The sequence below is a fragment of the Microtus oregoni genome, unplaced genomic scaffold (genome assembly GCF_018167655.1).
Source record: "Microtus oregoni isolate MIOR12 unplaced genomic scaffold, Mior012 000020F_ref0000438, whole genome shotgun sequence".
NCBI lineage: Eukaryota > Metazoa > Chordata > Mammalia > Rodentia > Cricetidae > Microtus > Microtus oregoni.
The window spans coordinates 30,632,810-30,648,368 of NW_024543079.1; the positions used below are offsets into that span (position 1 = coordinate 30,632,810).

At 48.0% G+C, this 15,559-nt stretch overlaps 1 protein-coding gene across 1 annotated transcript in view; it reads left to right on the forward strand.

Annotated features, from left to right (window-relative positions):
* The window catches only part of Jag1 (jagged canonical Notch ligand 1), a 35,843-nt gene that overhangs the window by 15,170 nt on the left and 5,114 nt on the right, over positions 1-15,559 (forward strand). Inside the window, exons 5-20 of the mRNA XM_041670671.1 lie at positions 1,021-1,081; positions 4,793-4,923; positions 5,285-5,404; positions 6,218-6,331; positions 7,530-7,643; positions 8,331-8,444; positions 8,955-9,001; positions 10,189-10,362; positions 10,876-11,026; positions 11,972-12,136; positions 12,560-12,673; positions 13,171-13,284; positions 13,378-13,491; positions 13,662-13,778; positions 14,252-14,279; positions 14,733-14,818. Coding sequence (XP_041526605.1) covers positions 1,021-1,081; positions 4,793-4,923; positions 5,285-5,404; positions 6,218-6,331; positions 7,530-7,643; positions 8,331-8,444; positions 8,955-9,001; positions 10,189-10,362; positions 10,876-11,026; positions 11,972-12,136; positions 12,560-12,673; positions 13,171-13,284; positions 13,378-13,491; positions 13,662-13,778; positions 14,252-14,279; positions 14,733-14,818 — 1,764 coding nt within the window. The remainder of the gene's footprint in view (positions 1-1,020; positions 1,082-4,792; positions 4,924-5,284; positions 5,405-6,217; positions 6,332-7,529; positions 7,644-8,330; positions 8,445-8,954; positions 9,002-10,188; positions 10,363-10,875; positions 11,027-11,971; positions 12,137-12,559; positions 12,674-13,170; positions 13,285-13,377; positions 13,492-13,661; positions 13,779-14,251; positions 14,280-14,732; positions 14,819-15,559) is intronic.

A 15,559-nucleotide genomic window follows, 5' to 3' on the forward strand; every position in this document is an offset into this window, starting at 1 on the left:
CAAACAGGAACAGGCCAGGCCAGTGATGATGGAGCAGGCAGTGCCATGGGGGATGTCTGCCCTGTGCTCACATGTCACTGCAGCAAGTTTCACTGGACATCTTTGAGGTTGTGACATTAAGGGGGGGAGGGGAGGTGTTTACCTTGTACTTTCACATTCCTTATGACTGAACCCATCCTAAGGAGCCTAAGCTTTTTGAGAGTCCCTTACTGTCTTTTGTCCCTTATACTACTAGAATTCAGTAATTCTAATTCGTAGCAATAGAGTTGGGGAATCCCAGGTCATCTGCTGTCCCCTCATGGACATATAATGTCCCTTCCTGATTTGCACAATAATTAAATAAACTCCTTTGTTTATCTTTGAACTGTGAGGAAGGGGGCACGTGAGGGCAGATGGTCTCTTGGGCAGTATTCCTTTCTTCAGTAGCTGGTATGACAATAGTTTTTTGTCTTTTAAAAGATGGCACTTCTGGAATTGATGACAGAAGGAATTGCTCAATGTATTTGAAATAATCATATTTTAAAATTAGATAACAATTACTTAAGTTCTCTAATGTTTGTGTGTCCGTGTGTGTTTCCCTAAGTGTCTGCTTGATTTCTTTCTTTCCCATGAGAAGTATAGAATTTGCTTTGTGAGGCAACTTGGCCACAAGATTAGCCGGCCTTGTTCTTTAGCCCCGTGGGATTGTTGAAACCAGGCATTTAGTGGGAGGCTCACCTGAAGATATGGGGATGGGACAGAGTTGGGGTAGGGAGGCAGGATGTCTTTATTCTGTCTGTTTTGAGGGGATCTGGGCCAGACAAGGCTCACGGAATAGACCTAAGGGATTTCCCTCATCATGTATTTCCATTTTGTCCCCAAACAGTATTGTATTTTGAAGATCTGCTAACATGGCCTTGAAGTTTGAACCTGGACTTAGTATGTGGGCCCCCATTTTTTTATACTAGGTCATTCTCACGACAGTGGTCTAAAAGGCATAGGCAGTGTTGTATGCTAATAAAGCTTTCTGTTTTTTTGCAGCTATATGCCGACAGGGCTGCAGTCCCAAGCATGGTTCCTGCAAGCTCCCAGGTGACTGCAGGTAAATGAACAATGGATCTTCAGTAATTTCTCCTTTTTTCTTGTTTTCCCTCTTTGATGCTACACAGAGACTGACTTCATTGTGAATGTGCCTCTTTTTCTTTGGAGAATGAATAAGTTGGGGGGGGGGGAACAAGACAGGCACATCCAAAGCTTATTAAATCATGCCAGCTGTTTGGTGGAATGTACTTCTTTGGTCCAAAAAAACAACCCAAACCAACAAAAACTTAGCAGGCATAGCTGGTATCTTCTTACATTAACTGTTCTATAAATTGATAAGACATGTTCATAATCTTCCTTAAGTGCTGATGGCCTGGGTTGGGATGGAGCTTTGTGTCCTTGTGTCTCCTCCTCCACCCTGGCTTTTCCGCTGTCACCCTCCCCCACTTTTCCCATCAACAGGCGAAAGTCCAGCATTCTTTAAAATGGGATTAGTACGTTCTCCTGGCCCCTTTGCAGGCGGGAGCTGGGCTGGTGCTGAGAGGTTAATGGCTGTGCTGGAATCTGCTCATTTGAGTCTGATGAATGTCGACTCTGCTGCTGCCCTTTGAAGTCTGTTCTTTATGGTCGGGGACAATGCTGGAGCCGAACGGAAACCTAGCCTGCCTGTTTCCCCTTCCGATGCCCGGTTTGGGGGGCTTTTTGAAATGTACATTATGCCAATTTGGAAAAGCCTTGTTTCAGGAAATACCTTTGGTGTCTGTGGCATTTTGACTGGCCTCACACTTTATTCTCCCAGAGCCTTTAAGAATTAGCAAACTCGATGAGACACTAAGTGGACCCTTCAGTCCTGTCACCTTTGCTCTGGAAGCTGCTCTGACTTGAGTCAAAGACAGTTTTTAAACAGTCTTTAGGCACATGAGGTACCTGATGTTCTTACTGAAAAGTAGTTCTTGAGATTTGAGGGTCTGTGCTGGACCCCAGTGGGTTGTGTTACCCCCAAACTAGAGAATTAACAAGGAACTATTAGAAATGCAGGCAAGAAATAGTTTCTTGGCCCTACCCAAGTACCACTGACTCCCTAGCCCTCAGGTGGGCCTAGGAGTGTGCCTTTGACAACCTTACTGAGTGATTTCTCCCTGAGGAAGCGCTCCCTTAACTGGTCACCTGTAGGCTTGACCTTGATGACTCTGAACTGCAGCCCATGTTCTCTTCCTGAGCCATGGGAGGGCTAACTTGAGGCTGAAGAGAGACTCAAGGCAGCTGGAAGTAAACTAAGAACAGGTTGTCCCAGTGTAAGTGGATTTGCAGGGCGGGCGCTTGAACAGGCTTGGCTCACTGCAGGTGTGCATGGTTGCAGCTGACTGTGACGCGTCCCCCAGCAGTCTCTGCCAGAGACCCAAGCAGAAACCCACCTGCAGGGGCTCCGCTAATGAAGGCTGTGGTGGAGAGAGCGCGAGCGCCAGTGATGCCAGGGCCTTGGAGCCTGCTCCTGGCTCTGATGAGTATCAGCAAGGCCGGCTGAGCTGTGTGCCTCTGTCATCAGAATAAACACGCTGCTGGGCAGGGGAGGTCCCTCCGAGCCAGAACAACAGGCTTTGTTTCCAGAATTGAGCCCTTTCTCTTTCGAAGTCTCAACCTCCCACTCCCTGCCCAGACATGCACCAGTGCCCTTATTTACTTAAGGTGCAACTTTCCCACACGCCATCTGCATAGTCTCCCAGCCCAGTTCCTTCTCTCTGCCCTGAACGAATATCAAAACAGAACCTTCCAGCTAAGGAAGTTCAGGTTGGGTCCTGCTCCAGAAATAGTTGCACGGCAAGTTACCTGTAAGTTGTCTTTTGGGTTATGTATTACATGGGCTTGCTTTTTTTTTTTTTCCTGACTCACCCACAGGAAAAAAAAAAAAACTTCATCGGTTTTGTTATAGACTTGGGTTGCCCCTTCCTGGGTGGACAGGCTGGGTGGTTAGTGCCAGCCTGCCAAAAATATCAAACTTAATGATGAATCATCATCTCAGGAAAGTCTCTGATTCTCATGAGAATGCTAATCATCTATCATTACCCTGGGATAACTTGGTAGATGTCCCTGTTAGGGTCAGGATTTTTGTTTGTTTTCGTTTGAAGTCATCCATGGCCTCCTGTGGTTGCTTTTTTTATGCTTGGGCATTGAACCTTTATTAATTAGGGGGTTAGGTTGGGTCCTCGGCTGTCCTGCTTGGTTTTATTAGGCAAACTGAAGAAATGTAACCATCCTTCCTCTTGGGACATTGAGGGAAGACAGTATTGCTATGGCCCCATCAGTTCCATTGTGTCTTCTAAGCTAAGAATACTGAGCTGACAGACTGGCTCCCTACCCTCTATCTCCCACTAACTTGGGTGTCTGCTTCGGAAGGAAATTGTTCCTACCGAATGACGTCCCCTGTTCTTAGGTCAGCCTTTTAAAATAGTCACTTGTCATTTGCTCTTGTTGACAGACACCAGAATCCTGTGTCTGATTAACGTTAAGCCCCACATTCTAGTGGCTGTCGGTGTTTGGGTGTGGATGGTTGTCTTGAGAAGTTAGGAAGTAGTCAGGATTCTCAAGGGTTCAGTGGCTTCTCAGGCTGGGTGATTAGCTAATAGCTAGATTTCTATAATTTTTCCCACGACCACGATTTGCTCTTTGCCTCCAGCTCCCTGAAAGACCGCCCTTCTGGTCAGGGAGGGAGGGAGGACCACCAGGGTGTGGTTTGCTTTTCTGTCCCCCCTGAGTCACAGCTGAGAGGTTTTTTACAGAGCTGGAGCTAATCCTGCATTTCCCTCAGCTCTGCTTTAGGCTGGTTCTGTAGGGCCTACATTTGCTCCACCTTCATGCCTTTAGCAGGCTGCCTGCTGGTCCCTACCTTTCCCCAGCCCCTTTGTTTGAGATGGATTTTGAGAGGGAGGCTCAAGTTGCAGAGGCCTGGAAACTCTGAGGGGAGAATGGTGTGAGACCTTGCCCTCTCCACCCCAGGTGAAGGTTTATGTTTGTGTTTTTGTTTGGGCATCAAAAGTTCCATCTGACCTTAAAAGAGTCTGTTGAATAAGGTACTTACAAGGGAAACTCAACTCCTCTAGAACTAGATAAACTAAACTGACCTCTTCCCCCCGTTTTTTTCTAAACTGAGAAATAACTATAAATCAGCATGCCTGGCCGGGGTAGTGGGTCATGAATGATCTATGGAACTGTTTCCCAGCGCTGTTGCTCCTCTCTCCTTCCTACAGAACTGGGTTTAGGGATCCAGGTTGTTGTACTGAGGTTGCTCTCCTTCCTTTTTATTTGACTCTGCCAAAGCAATGAGGAGCTTCCCTGCCACCCTCCACTCTCGCTGAATTCTGTGCACTGAGGTGGTTGTGGAGGGTGGAGTTGGGCTTCTGGTGCAGCATTGCAGAGGTATATGGCTGTTGTCGCCAGAGGCTCCTTCCCCTTGTATGGTCTGTCCTGACTAGGACCTGGGATTGATTTATGCCAGCCCTTACCCCTTAGTCCATTCCTGGGAGCCTGGGAAGAGAATGACTTTGTAGGGGGCACCCCATGCTGGCCGCTCCCAAGACAGCTCTCCTTTTGTCAGAGGAGGCTGAGAGGACAAACATTGGTCTAACTCTGAAGTATTCCTCCACAGCTCCCTGCAAGTCTGCCATCCTGTCCTTTCTGGCAAAACAGAAGCAGCAACAGCTGTGTGCGCTAACTGGGCGCATTCCCGGCTGCTCTGCTCAGAAGGCTAAGGGAGGGCTATGCTGTCTGCCTGCAGGTGCCAGTATGGTTGGCAGGGCCTGTACTGCGATAAGTGCATCCCACATCCTGGATGTGTCCACGGCACGTGCAATGAACCCTGGCAATGCCTCTGTGAGACCAACTGGGGTGGACAGCTCTGTGACAAAGGTATGACCGTTGTGGAGGCTGGCGGTGGCCTGGGGACTTGGCAGGGGTTGGGGGAACTGAGGTTATGTGGTAGAATGGCATTAATACCACTTCTATTTTGGGGGGGGGGGGCGGGGTGTTGCTGGAGTTAAACCCTAGGGCCTTGGAGATGCTAGGGCTCTAGCTTAGGTATACCCCAGCCCTATTTAACTTTTTGCAAAGGCTCTTATTAGGACTGTTTGAATTCACCTTTAATGTTGTGGGTTGATTATTTATTTTTAAAACATGCATGGCCTAGAACTGGGAACAGTTAGCAGGGGGTTTTTTTTTGTTTTTTTTGTTTGTTTTTTGCTTTTTTCATCACTTTGGGGACTTTTGGCAGATCTGAATTACTGTGGGACTCATCAGCCTTGTCTCAACCGGGGAACTTGTAGCAACACTGGTCCTGACAAATACCAATGTTCCTGCCCAGAGGGCTACTCAGGACCCAACTGTGAAATTGGTAAGTGACCCATGCTGGGCGGGACCCCTCATTTTCTGTACACTTCGTTTGAAAATCAAATAGGTTTCCTTGTTGTTTTGTTTTTGTTTTTTTTTTTAAGACACAAAGTTGAGTGGGTAGGGAAGTGGGGGTTGGATTTGGGAGGATTTGGGGGAAGAGATGAATATGATCAAGATATATTGTAGGAAGTTCTCAAAAAAAACCCAAAAAATAAAACTTGGAGCTAGAAAGTGGTAGCTTGAGGTGTCAATAGTAATGTCGCCTAAGGATCTTGGGTTTATCTGTAGCTAAATCCAGTGGCTCACTGAAGAAACACAGGACAGGGCTAGGCAACTGATGAACAGAGCTAGATTATTTTATTTACAATTCATTAAATGCATTGTTTTGATAAAGGCCTTCGTGTATATTCATGGGGAAACATGACAAATTTTAAGGATACCCAAAGAAAAATCCATACACTTAACACACCTATAAAAAAGATCACAGCGCCTGTGATCCCAGTCCTTCTGTGAGCCTATGAATTGTCTCCGAATCCCTAACGCTTTGAGGTGGTACAGACGATTGTATTTGCAGGATTTTTAAGTGACCCTTTCAGCTCCAGCAGATATTGAAAATGTGACTTGAACCAGCTTCGTTGGAAGGTGTCTACCCTAGTCACACCACAGTGGAGTGGAGTCACCAACTTGCTCTTGTGGCTGGTGTAATCTGCTTAGAATAGTCGCCAAGGCAGGGGATGGATGTTGGAGGGAAGGGAAGGAATCATGGGCCCCACATGCTCTCCTCCCTTGTTGACCTGCTGTCTCCTTTCCACAGCTGAGCACGCTTGCCTCTCGGACCCCTGCCACAACAGAGGCAGCTGCAAGGAGACCTCCGTGGGCTTTGAGTGTGAGTGTTCTCCAGGCTGGACTGGGCCCACATGTTCCACAAGTAAGTCAGCGCCAGGTTTTGTCATGGTTCCGTTCTGGAAGGTTATTTATTGTGTTGAGAGAGAAGGTTGATGGGAGAGACCTGGGCTGGTCCAATGTGTGCATTAGTGATATGTCTACGTTGGTGGGAGAGGGATGGGTACCTCCCATAGTTTGGTGGGTGGTCTAATAGCACTTGGACAGTTTCCAGGATCCCCTTTCTACCCATTAAGGTGGCTAGTGATGTGTCTGTGATGGATAGAATCAGATTCCTTCACATGTGAGTTTTGGACTTGTCTCCCCCAATCCTGTGGGACAAGAAGTGAGGCCAACTATTGAATATGGTCGTAGGGATCCAAGAGAAGGAGTTGTGTTGCAGCTTGGCTGTGAGGCTTGACCAGAGTATTGGGGTGCTTTTCACTGAAGAGCTCTGGTCACGCACAATACTAGAATTAGGCAGTCTGTGGTCTTTAATGAGTTCCTGGAGTTTTGAGGTTCAGCCAAGCCTGAAAACCACTGTCCTTGGAACCTTAGGGAGCAGTATATGGCGTGTTGAAGGATGTGGGTTCTGGAGGTGGTAGGTACCTCTGCCCTTGCCGTGACTTCTGGGACCCCAGCGGTCGTTTCAACCTTCCCTGAGCCGCCTTTAACCAGGGCAGTAGCAAGCAGTTCCCATTTGCGAGGGTTGCCATGCAGTCTTGGTGAGACAATTTGTAAATTGAGTGTGGCACACGTTATAAATGAATGAGATCTCTGGCAGGGGCTTTTGCAGCCTCGGTGCATGTGACTTTTGGGAAAACTTGTAAGCCAATCATAGGGATGTTTTCCATGTATAAGAAAATGACTTTTCTGTGCCTCCTCTTTTCCATCTCTGACCCATGAAGGAAAAGGTGTTTTTAAAAATGAAGATTAAGCACAGATGAGAATGTCCCTTGTCACCACTGAGTTGATGCTCTGTATGTCTCCAGCTACCTATTCTCCGTCTCGCTGCTTAGAGACGGATTAACTGAACTAGGGCAGTAGGGGATTTAAAGCTAAAATCAAGGCGTGGGCCTTTTCGTCACCTCCCTTACTTGCGGCTCTCCTTGGCCGTGTATTGTAGCAGGCGTCCCGTTCTTAGGTTGAGGGCTCCTCTTCTGGAGGGTGCCGCTGCATTATCTAATTGCCAAGTGGGTCAAATGAAATTAAACTGCTGGGCCTCTCTTGTTCTCATTGGACAGACATTGATGACTGTTCTCCAAATAACTGTTCCCATGGGGGCACCTGCCAGGATCTGGTGAATGGATTCAAGTGTGTGTGCCCGCCCCAGTGGACTGGCAAGACATGTCAGTTAGGTAAGAAAACTTGTGACCATAAGTTCTCTGCCAAAGTTGGCTCTGCTCATTAGAGCTGTGAGGAAAGATGAGCGTGTGGCCAGCAGTGCGTGTGTGTGTGTGTGTGTGTGTGTGTGTGTGTGTGTGTGCGCGCACGCGTGTGGGTTCACTCCATCATACTAAGTAATTTATTATCAGGGTCTAATGGGCCTTGGGAGAAAAAACTTACATGCAAATGGCCTAGCACTTTTAGGTCCTGTGGGAAGGTCCTGTGGGAAAGACTTGGGATTCCTTGGACCATGTCAATCGCCTGTCCAAGGAGTGTGTGCAGCCGGGTTCCAAACAGGGATGACCTCATGAGGAATGAGCTGTCTGCATTCTTTGCACCACATTTAAATCCCAGCAACTGGGCTGCCCTGGGTTTTGCAGAGAGCTGCCTGGTGACTTTCTGTCATTCTTTTGGGGGCTGATTGTTAGCCGGCAGCCCAAAGGAAAGTTATCAATTAGCGTCCCTTATTGGATAAAGGCTAGGGAGAGGGCTCAGACGCTCCAGATAGAGGACACCTACTATTGCTTATTTAGCCAGCTTGTTAAAATGTCTCGTATTTCACACCGACTCTATGGTGATGCTTTTTAAGGGGGCGAGGAGGGTGGGAGGGGGGGGACAAACCCCCCATTTGTCCGTGCTCATCCTTGCCTTCTTTTCAGATGCAAATGAATGCGAGGCCAAACCGTGTGTAAATGCCAGGTCCTGTAAGAATCTGATCGCCAGCTACTACTGCGATTGCCTTCCTGGCTGGATGGGTCAGAATTGTGACATAAGTGAGTGACTTGGTCTGGGTGGTGGTGGTGGTGGTGGTGGTTGTTTCTGTGAAATTTGGGTGATGGTGTCTCTTAGCTATCACTCCCCTGCTGCAGTTCTGAAACTTCTTTCTCTTGCTTTGTGGTGCTAGGGATAGAGCCCACTGCTTTGTAGGAGCTGTTTAGGCCCTCTCTGGCTGAATAGAAGGAAAACCTTATATTATAGTGGGAAGGGAATGTTTTTGGAGAGGGAGTGGCCGGGCTAGCACAGCAAGGAAAACATACAATTTATCGGGCTTGTTAGCTGCTAAAATTGGGCATATTCTGATACGGTGATTGAAACAATGAGGTGAGGTTTCACTCCCTTGTCCTGGAGGATTAGGGAGGGCCCCCCACCCAGTGTAATAACTTTATCTCAACCGGAAGCCCGGGGAAATCTGATTGAAACTTTTATCAGGCCTGTACTTTTCAGGTAAGCCTTGTTGAATGTCATGGGCCTCTTTAACGCAATGACTCGTTTGTCTTTTGCAGATATCAATGACTGCCTTGGCCAGTGTCAGAATGACGCCTCCTGTCGGGTATGTAGACCATTGCTTAAGTGGAAACAGTCTTAAGATTTATGTGGACCTTGAGATTTCTGTCCGGTGCTCCCATGTGGGTCTCTGTCTCTGTCTCCTTTCATCGCCTGATGAAGGTTAATATTCATGAGGATGCCTATGTGTTCGTCTTTGGATTCACCTTCTTATTTAGCTTCTCTAGGAACATGAATTATAAGCTCAATGTCCTTTATTTATGGCTAGAAACCAAATATGAGTGAGTACATCCCATGTTCCTCTTTTTGGGTCTGGCTTACCTCACTCAGGATACGGAGCACGAGCAAGGAACTCAGGACCACGAGGGGTGCACCCACACACTAAGACAATGGGGATGTTCTATTGGGATCTCAGCAAGGCCAGCTGGCCTAGGTCTGAAAAAGCATGGGATAAATCCGGACTAGCTGAACATAGCGGACAATGAGGAATACTGAGAATTCAAGAACAATTGCAGTGGGTTTTTGATCCTACTGCACGTACTGGCTTTGTGGGAGCCTAGGCAGTTTGAATGCTCACCTTACGAGACCTGGATAGAGGTGGGCAGTCCTTGGGCTTCCCACAGGTCAGGGAACCCTGATTGCTCTTCGAGCAGATGAGGGAGGGGGACTTGATCGGGGGAGGGGGAGGGAAATGGGAAGCGGTTGTGGGGACGAGGCAGAAATCCTTAATAAATAAATAAATTTAAATAAAAAAAATTAAAAGTAAAAAAAAAAAGATTTATGTGATACTAGGAGAGTCTTGTTCCCATGGGGTTAGAAATGGGGATGCTCACCTTACTAGACCTGGATGGAGGTGGGTGGTCCTTGCACTTCCCACAGGGCAGGGAACCCTGATTGCTCTTTGGGCTGACAAGGGAGGGGGACTTGATTGGGAGAGGGGGAGGGAAATGGGAGGCGGTGGCAGGGAAGAGACAGAAATCTTTAATAAATAAATAAATAAAATAAAAATAAAAAAAAAATGTCGGTGACAAGTCGATTCCCTCAACAACCCTAGCCTCCCCAGGGCCATTTAAAGTCATGTATTCAGAACTGCGGGTCCATGCCAAAGCTTGACATGTGGCCACGTCAGCGGGTGACCAGAAACTGCAGCAGCCATGTTAAAACCACTGACGTTCTGTGTTTGTGAACACATAGAAACATCTGCATGTGTTTCTCCCCCCCCTCCTTTTCCAGGACTTGGTTAATGGTTATCGCTGTATCTGTCCACCTGGCTATGCAGGCGATCACTGTGAAAGAGACATCGATGAGTGTGCTAGCAACCCCTGCTTGAATGGGGGTCACTGTCAGAATGAAATCAACAGATTCCAGTGTCTGTGCCCCACTGGTTTCTCTGGAAACCTCTGTCAGGTGAGCCGAGACAAACCCTTCAGATCACCAAGCTTTAACATTGAAACCTTTGCTCTGCCACCTGCCCTTGCCCCCTCCCCCTTCCTCCTTGCCTCCTTGCCCCCTCCCCCTTCCTCCTTGCCCCTCCCCCCCCTTCCTTCTTGCCCTCTCCCCTACTCTAGTGCTTAGGCCTCTGACATCTACTAGCGCCCAGCTGACTAGGGAAATTTCCTTTAGACAAATGCTGGTAGAAGCGGGTGTTGATGAATGAGTTTCTTCTTGATTACTGTGGCCTGTCTGCTTGACTTTGAGTTTCATTCCATAGCCGCGTTTCTGCTCTGTACCTCTGCCCTGTGATTTAGTGATTTCCTGGGATGTGGTTCTATGGGTGTATGGGTTCTATGGGTATGTCCTGTACAGGGCGTCTCCTTGTAGAAGTGGTTGGGAAGGGGTCAGGTGTCTACCGCCTAGAGAAGCGATGGTGACACCTTTATTTTTCTTTGATCCTTTCCTTCTTCCTCGGCCCCTTGACAGCTGGACATTGATTATTGCGAGCCCAACCCTTGCCAGAACGGTGCCCAGTGTTACAACCGTGCCAGTGACTATTTCTGCAAGTGCCCTGAGGACTATGAGGGCAAGAACTGCTCACACCTGAAAGACCACTGTCGCACAACCCCCTGTGAAGGTACCTCCCCACTTCCCCGGGAGGGACCTGTCTTTCTCTAGAGCATCTCCCGCTGCCTCCCCTTTTAAGTGGTAAATGACAAGGAGGAAGGCTTGCAGATGGGAACGACTTTATCTGGTCACTTAGGGGAATGGAGAACATATGGAGCTAATCTGTCAGGCTGCCAGTTGGGAGAGCCACGTATATGAGTAGCCCAAGGGAGAGAGTGTGAAATTCATTTATCTTTCCAGTTCAGAGGTGGCCAAGTTTGTGACAAAAAGAATTGATCTGAGAAGCCCTGTGAGTGGTGCTCTGTAGCGGAAGTTACAGTAGCCATGGCATTTAGCATGTCCCTAGGGCTTGACTGCTTGACACTTGTGTGTGTGTGTTTCATTTAAAAATAAGCGCACTGGCCTATGGCTACTATATTGGGCAGTATAGCTTTAAACTTGTATGGGTTTGTATTTTAGCTTTGTTTCCGATAGAGAAGGCGAGCCCGGCAGTGGCTTTTAGTCTCAGCACTAAAAGGAGGCAGAAGCAGGTGTTTGAGGACAGTCAGAGCTATACAGAGGAACTGTGCCTTGAAAAACCAAATAAATAAATAAATAAATAAATAAATAAATAGAATAAATAAATAAATGTAAGAATTTAAAAAAGGAAGAAAAAAGGAGAAAAGAAAGAGGAAAAAGTATAGAGGTGTTCTTCCTTCTTTGACAACATTTAACAAATCAGATGTTAAGGTGCAATTAAAAGTAACTTTAAAAAATATTCTGTCGCCCGGAAGTCCTAATTTTACCTGTCATAGAAACATTGTTGGGTTTTGGTCCCCAAGCTCCTCTGGATGTCTTATTAACTCATTAGACCGAGGGTGGCCCTCTCCAACCAGGCAGGCATGGGCTAAGTTCTCTGCTTAGAAATGCTGTCTGTGGGAGTGTGGCTGCAGTCTGATCCCAAGCTTGTCTTCAGTGATTGACAGCTGCACTGTGGCCATGGCCTCCAACGACACGCCTGAAGGGGTGCGGTATATCTCCTCTAACGTCTGTGGTCCCCATGGGAAGTGCAAGAGCCAGTCAGGAGGCAAATTCACCTGCGACTGTAACAAAGGCTTCACCGGCACCTACTGCCATGAAAGTAAGAGTCCACCGGGAATCGGGAGCCCCGTGGGTACCCAGCTTGGGGAGCACTTGTGTTTGAATTGCTTTAGTCAGAAACGAAGGTGGAGGAGACTAGGAAAGGTTTATTTAGGCCCCATGTGGAGGTAGTAGTCCATTGGTTAAACCACCAACAGCCTCTTGACTGTTGTAATGTCTTGGAATCTTATTTGGGTGGTCCTGCTTTTCTGTAGAAGTTTCTTGCCCAGGACTACCAAATTAGCCAATGGATGAGGCTCTTAAAAAGGGAGGCCTCCTCCAGAAGAGTCTGCCTAGAAAGAGTGGTGGTGGTTCCAGGTGCATTCTTTGGAGGCAGCTGTGGAGGTCACTAGATAGTGAGTGCTTGGTGACCTCACGCTGTGCCCTTTGGCTCCTCACTCTCTCTTGCATTTCCCTTTCACAGATATTAACGACTGTGAGAGCAACCCCTGTAAAAACGGCGGCACTTGCATAGATGGCGTTAACTCCTACAAGTGTATCTGCAGCGACGGCTGGGAGGGGGCCTACTGTGAGACCAGTGAGTCTGGGGCTGCTTTGGGGGACAGATGGCTCCAGGGTGAGGGATGGGGGTGGGAGGGATGGAAGCCCTTCTTTGCTGTGGTCTTCTTGAGACTGCCATTCCTGGTGACTGTGATGACCTCATCTCATGTATCACCTTGGCATTTATTAAGGCTGCTGGGTGTCAGCGGGGAGGAGCGACTGTTGGGGAATGATGGAAATAGATTGGTAGTTAGAATACGGGCCTGAGAGGAACCTCTCTGATTTGATTTGTAATTTTTGTCCATCTGGACTGTAATTGCCATCGGCATTCCAGAAGATTGTATCCTAACTTGTATTCATTCTTCCTGGCTGGGAGCTTCTCGAAAAGGGTGATTATATCGAAGTCCCAGGACAACCCACTTGTTCCCGGAGGCGGTATAGAAAGCCAGGGTTGGATCTCACCATAGGAAAGGTACCCTTGTTATCACGAATGCACTTGGGATCGCCTGCAGCTGTGTATCTCTTTGGTTCTAGACATAAATGACTGCAGCCAGAACCCCTGCCACAATGGGGGTACGTGTCGAGACCTGGTCAATGACTTTTACTGTGACTGCAAAAATGGATGGAAAGGCAAGACGTGCCATTCACGTGAGTGTTGCTGCCAGGGTCCTCCCGTCTGTCTTTTGTGGGAGGGAAGATCTCCGGCAGAGACCCTCATGACCCGAGGTCGTCTTTCTTCAGGTGACAGCCAGTGTGACGAGGCCACGTGCAACAATGGTGGTACCTGCTCTGATGAAGGGGATGCATTTAAGTGCATGTGCCCTGGTGGCTGGGAAGGAACAACCTGCAACATAGGTAACCTTCCGCCTTAGGGTGGCATCTGCTGTGGGCATGGCTGTCATCTGTCCTTCTTTGCCACTAGGCTCTTGGGACTCAGTGATCATTTTTGTGGGTCTGGTTCTCGCCCCCTCAGACCGCCTGGGATCCTCAGCAAGGGTGGCCTTAACCTTCTTTTTGTTTTATAGCCAGGAACAGTAGCTGCTTGCCAAGCCCCTGTCACAATGGAGGCACCTGTGTGGTCAACGGCGACTCCTTCACCTGTGTCTGCAAAGAAGGCTGGGAGGGGCCTATTTGTACTCAGAGTGAGTGGCCTCCCTTGAATTCTTCCTGGACCACTGTAGGCTATCCTCGACACTCATGGGTACTTGGAATTGAAACCAGAGCCACTGCTGTTTGATGCCTGCTTCTGTGTCACCTGGGTCCTTTCTAATGATTTTGATGGGATACAGCCCTGACCTGGCCATGAGAAAGTCACCCGTGAGATAAGTGGGGACAGATGGTTTCTCTGTTCCCAGCTCCGGTCTGACTAGCAGCCTGCCTCCTTCCATTCCCACCCCCGCCCCTGCCCCCTTTCCCTACCAGGGCCTCTTCCTGTGTACATGTGTCCCACGGCAAGTGAAACCGAGTATGGTCCAGGCCTGCTTCCAATTTAGAATAGGTTTTCAACATATCTGACTGAAGTGTGATTGTATCCTTTGGGTGGTGAGGAAATAAGTCAATGATGTTTGTACAGAGACCCCCAAAGTTAAGTCTTTTTTTTTTTTTTCCTTTGCAGATACCAACGACTGCAGCCCTCATCCTTGGTAAGTGTGGCAACCTTTTAAGCTGGTACTTGGCTGTAAGGTGCATGGGAATCTCCAGGGATGGAGGTGAAAAGGGAGGTTCTGATTCAGGAGGTCTGTGGTGGGGCTGTGTGTTTCTAACAAGCTCCCAGGTGACGCTGGCCTGCTGTTCTGTGGGCCACACTTTAATTATCCAGGCTGTGTCTTCATTTAGAGCAATGATTCTCAACCTTGGGCTGCACACGCGAATTACCTGGGGAGCTTTTAAAAGTCCCAGTGCCTGGGCTGCAAATCGAGACCTAAGAAATTAGATTCTCAGGGGGTGGTACCGAGGCATCAGTATTTTTAAGCTCCTTAGTCAGCAGCAGATATGGCCTGGGGTGTGAGAGCTGATGTTCGGGCAGGCAGGGCTTCATGTGATGGGAGGGTTGTAGACCTGGATGTTGGTAACTAAGGTCACCTTTGATGTCTTAGTTACAACAGCGGGACCTGTGTAGATGGAGACAACTGGTATCGGTGTGAATGTGCCCCGGGTTTTGCTGGGCCTGACTGCAGGATAAGTAAGTACCACCGTATCTCATTTTCCCATGGCTCTACTTGTTCATCCACTTCGGCACTCAAATCTTTCATCTTTAAGGACAATTAAGAGCACAGTTCCAATTAATCTCCTTCCTCCAACATGGATTTAAATGCCCCTGGCTGATATCCTCCCTGGTCATTCTCTGGGTGGCACAGAGTTCCTTGTTCTCAGAGAGCGTGCCAGCCATAGAATTTGACAGCTAAGCTATGCGGGGGCCCTGAGGAAAGTGGTTACTTCCCTCGTGATTAGCATGAAACTATGGCCAAGCCATTGTCCACGCAGGCAGCTGGGTTTCTGGCTTCTATAGACTTTTCTGTAGTGGGTTTGACTAGGCCCCAGAGAAATGATTAGAATCAAAAAGTGGAAGAAAAACTGAATTCTGGGTTTTTTTTTTTTCAACTTTACCCCCCCGCCCTGCACACACACAGAAGTGCAGAATACTTTGTTTCTCTTGTTCTGTTCCTCAAATTCTTTGAAATTATAGTGGCAGTTGCATCTTACTGAGATGGGGGCTGGACTTCAGCACTAGATGGATAAGCTATATCTGCTTTGCCTTTTAAGGCAGGCAAAGGATGGTCTGGGGGCCACATCAGTCCCACCTGTTTCTATAAGTGAAATTTTATTGTATTGGGCTACACTTACTTGCTCTTACCCATTTTCTGCGCCTAGCTACAGGGTGCTGTCAGACTCCAGTCACAGGGACAGACATTATGGTCTAATG